At 37.8% G+C, this 4,548-nt stretch overlaps 1 protein-coding gene across 1 annotated transcript; it reads right to left on the reverse strand.

Annotated features, from left to right (window-relative positions):
- Positions 1 to 3,452: 3,452 nt before the first annotated feature.
- Positions 3,453 to 4,542, reverse strand: LOC123966487 (E3 ubiquitin-protein ligase TRIM21-like; the record flags this gene model as incomplete). The annotated part of the gene is made up of 1 exon (XM_046042642.1): positions 3,453 to 4,542. A coding segment is annotated over one exon (1,062 nt), but the record flags the coding sequence as incomplete, so codon positions are not given.
- Between the last annotated feature and the right edge of the window lie 6 nt (positions 4,543 to 4,548).

Genomic DNA, 4,548 nt, shown 5'->3' on the forward strand with positions numbered 1-4,548 from the left:
GAAACTCATCTCCTAGTGTCTACTGCTGAGTCCCTTGGTTTCTTTTCCCTTTAATTATCCTTGTCCCTTTTATTTATTTATTTATTTATTTATTTATTTATTATTATTATTATTATTATTATTATTATTATTATTATTATTATTATTATTATTATTTTATTTTTAATTTTTTTCTTTCCTTTTCTTTTCTTGGAAAATTATCAATATGGTACTGTCATATGAATATGAATGCAATGTGCCTTGTTGTATGTTTGATATGAATCTTTAAAAATAAAATAATTGGAAATATATATATATATATATAAATAAAATAATTGGAAAAAAAAAATATATAAAAATTTAATAGTTTTTTCAACATACACTTTCTGTTTAGAGCTGTGGACATTGAAATGTTTTAACATTGATATGTAATTCAGTCATGAATGTTTAGCATTCAACTAAATAAATTGTTAAAGTTTAGTGTCAGACGTGTGTGTTTATATTGTGTTAATGCAACTTAAAAGGTTTAAGGCAATCGATTTCCTCAAATTAATTGTGTAGCCGCAACAGATTTTAAAGTTGTCAGAACTAAAACATAATAATTTGCTTTAGTGGAAATAAACTGAGTAAATAAAACATAAGTGGTAACATTTGTGTAAAGAAGATGGATTTAATTTAGTCTTACTTAAACCATATAAATTCTAATAACACATTTTTAACAAGTTTGGAGAAATGAATCATTTGAGTGCAGAATACTTCATAGATTTAAGTTGAATTAACTCCAATAGAACTGGTACTATACACTTTATTTACCCAAGTTACCTTAACAATAAGTACGTGAGTTACTTGGACACAAATCAAAACATTTTTTTTATTCTTAAATTGTTTGAGTTAATAAACTTAAATGGTTTAGGGCAGTCGGTTTCTTCAAATAGTTTTAAGGTTGGAAGAGTAGGTCAGTATGATTTAGTGACGTCAGGCGTTCATGTTACATAAACGTGATAAATATGGTGTTTGTGCAGGTCTGTATACTATATGAATAATGGATAACCAAATTTCCACAGGCATAATTCTGGCTCGCATTAATTAGTTGTCATAGTAACCAGCCATAATTAAACATTTGGGGAAACATATGTGACTGGTCTGCAGTGTAGAGTGTTAGCTAGTGTTGTTTCACTGTTAAAGTTGATCTGAAAACTTTTCATGTAGTTCAGCTGAAGGCTGGAGCAGATATGACGTGAGGCAACGAGCACGCCAGAGTCCGCTAACTGAGCTTCCTGTCAATTTCCTGTCAATTTCCTGCTTTGAGCAAATTTTCCAAAAGTCAGACTGAGTTTGTTTGTTTGGTGGATTTTCTGACACTGAAAGTCGAGGTGGATCACTCTGCCTTTTGTTCCCTGTGGTTTTACATCATGTTTTAGGGCGACCTCTGTCACATCGCATAGTAAATTTAATTTAAAGACCTTTAGTGTCAGAGAGTCAGCTTGGACAAAGAGGAGGCGCAGAGAGAGAAGATGATGATACAGAGAGCAGAGAATCAGACACATTAAATGTACAGAAGAAAAGAAGGAAGCTGCTCTGGACTGCAGGAAACTGTAACAGCGTCTCTCTACAACCCCCACAGCCACCGATGGAGCTCAGTTAAAAAAGGCTACCGCCCTGAGAGGAACTTACTGTCTGAGTTGAGCTCAGGTTTTAATTAATACCAGAAACAGGTTGGAAAAAGGCGGTAAATTAGCTTAAGCTCGCTGATTGCATAAATTAAATGTTTTTCATATGTTTAATCTGGTAAAACAGAGCAGTCAGATTCTGAATGAAACTAAACTTTGACCAAATACTGAGTCAGAGCATTTTGGCTTTGTAGGGCCGTGTACTCACCAGGGTTTGGCAGAGATTCTGCTATTCTGTTGAGAAAAACCTGATGGATTCAGTTGAAAGTTTCTTTAGAGAGAAACAGAGAGACTTGTCTCGACTGCAGCTCTGCTGTCACTCAGACACACTTTCACTTTCATTTGAGGAAATGTGACGTTGCAGCTCTCCTCTTTCACTGTTGCTCCTCCTCTCAGTGTAAAAGTAAGGTATAACTTTTGGGAACTTTGTCTTTTGTCAGTCAAACTGCTTATATTCCTTGGATTCAGGTTTTTAAAAAGTAATTTTGCTATCAGCACCAAAACTCAGGTATAATATTTGAACTACGATAAAAATGTTGACAACAATGTTCCTCAGCAGCGAGTGGTCTGTTTTCCTTAATGGCAGTGAACATAACACCACGGTGACGTGCAACAGGATGAAATCCCAGAAGGTGCAGCGGCGGCCGGAGTCGTGCCACTCCTACCACCCAAAGGTCAGTGCTGAGTTCTCCGACTGTCAGCAGACATTCAGACAACAATATGAACTGATGAACACATGATGAAGTGAACTATTAATGATTTTGGACTCTGAAGCAGCGAACGACTGTTAAACGGCTTCAGAGTAAAAAGTTAAAACAACAGTGACAGCAGCCAGTTGCAGCAGCTGATCACACTCATCCTCCTGCAGGTTTATGCGTCACTAAATGAACACATTCCTCCAACCAGCTGCTCCTTTGTAGAAATGTGTTCACTAAATATTTACAGGCAGTAACCAGCGATGGAAGAAGGATTCAACTCATATACTGAAGTAAAAGTAGCAGTACCACAGTATAAAAATACTCCATTACAGGTAAAAGTCCTGCGTCCAAGTAAAAGTACACAGAATGTACTTAAAGTATCAAAAGTAAAAGTACTGATGCAGAGTGGCTACTGTCAGTGTTTTACTATTATAGTATTGATCATTATTATTGATATATTAATATGTAAGCGGTACTTTAATGTTGTCATTGGTCGAGGTGGAGCTAGTTTGAACTACTTCATTCACAGAAAGAAGAATCACCAGCGTCTGTTGATAAAAGAGACGCTTTAATAAAACACAGACTGCAGTTTGTTCATGATGACAGGTGTGTTTGTATTAAAGTGTCAAGTCAGCTCTTTTAGTTGAGTGGAGGGAAAAAGAGAAAGTTATATAAAAATAATATATATAAAAAAAAAAAATAATAATTTTCTTTTGTTCATTTAAAAAGAAAAAAGAGAGAAAAACAAAAGACTTTTGTCTCATTTATAAACTGCTCTTCAGTAATTTGTGCCAGTATGCAACACTTCTTATAGAAACAATGATCAGAATATAAACAGTTCAGAATTTGGTAGCCAGACATTTAAGGAACGTGTAAATGCTTCTTATTTCTGAGGACGTTGTTTCTGATGATTTAACAGTGTTGAAGGAACGAAATGCAGTTATTAGAATAAATTAGATCAAATCAATCAGAGCGGTGAAATTGGTGTGTTGTAGCAACGTGACACATCAAAGAAAAACATTTACAGAAAACAACCCACATTGATCAGAATAAAGAAAAATCAACTATGTATACAGAGTACATCAGCAACAAATACATTTATTACATTAAATGTTGAAAATCAAATGGTTGTTCTACTCAGTGTGATTGACAGGAGAGATGATCAGAGGGGCAGAGTTTTTACCACCATTGTTTATACAAGGACTAAAGTGTGGGTAGAGTTTCTCAGTGAAGCAGCAGCCAGTAAAGGAGTAGATAAGAGCTGCAGCATCAACGTCATAAAAGGAGACCAGACCCTCCTCATAATCCACAAACACCCCCACCTTCTCAGGCTGAGACTTCAGAGAGAGACACACTGAAGGGTCAGCAAGAGCTTCATACTCATTTTCATTCCTCAACCATATCATCCAGTAACCTTTCTGAGGACTCACTGTGATTTCTCCCTTCCTGTTGATCGACTCTCTGGCCACTCCTAAAGTCCACTTAGTCTTCCCTTTAACCTGAACCTCGTAGTAAAATCTTCCTGAAGAGAAACTCTGCTTTGCTAATATACAGGCACAAGTATCAAATCTCTCTGGATTGTCTGGGAGATTCTTCTTTATATCACCACAGTTTACTTGTTTTCCATCATCAGACAGGAGGAGCCAAGGCTGTGCTGTATCAGGATCGAGTGTCACATCCACTGCATACTGCTGGACCCTCTTCAGCTCAAGCAGCTTCTTCATCTGTTTACTGAGCGTCTCCTCCAGCTGATTCACAGCTCTCCTCACAGTCCCCTCATATGAAGGTGGACGGACGCTGACTTCTGTCCAGTCCTTGGTGGGTGGAGCAGCGTTCAGGGACGGGAGGCTTTGGAGGAGGTGGAGGTGGTCTTCAGAGCGTGAGAGCTGCTCCACCTCAGAGCTTCTCTTCTTCAGCTCAGAGATTTCCTGTTCCAGCTCTTTGATGAAGCCTTCAGCCTGTTTCTCTGTCTCTCTCTGCTTCTCTTTGATCGTGTCGATGAGCTCGGCCTGGCTTCTCTCAACAGACTCCTTCAGAGCGCTGAAGACCTGAACACCACCTGCTATCTCTCTGTCTGCATCTTCCTTACTGAGCTCCACTGAGCGTTTGATCTCCTGAATCTTCAGTCGTCTCTTCTGGATCATCTGCTGAGTTTCAGCCTCTGTCTTCCCCAGCTCGGCCTTCTTTCCTTCATATTCTTC

Source organism: Micropterus dolomieu, unplaced genomic scaffold, assembly GCF_021292245.1.
Source record: "Micropterus dolomieu isolate WLL.071019.BEF.003 ecotype Adirondacks unplaced genomic scaffold, ASM2129224v1 contig_13521, whole genome shotgun sequence".
NCBI classification, from domain to species: Eukaryota; Metazoa; Chordata; class Actinopteri; order Centrarchiformes; family Centrarchidae; genus Micropterus; species Micropterus dolomieu.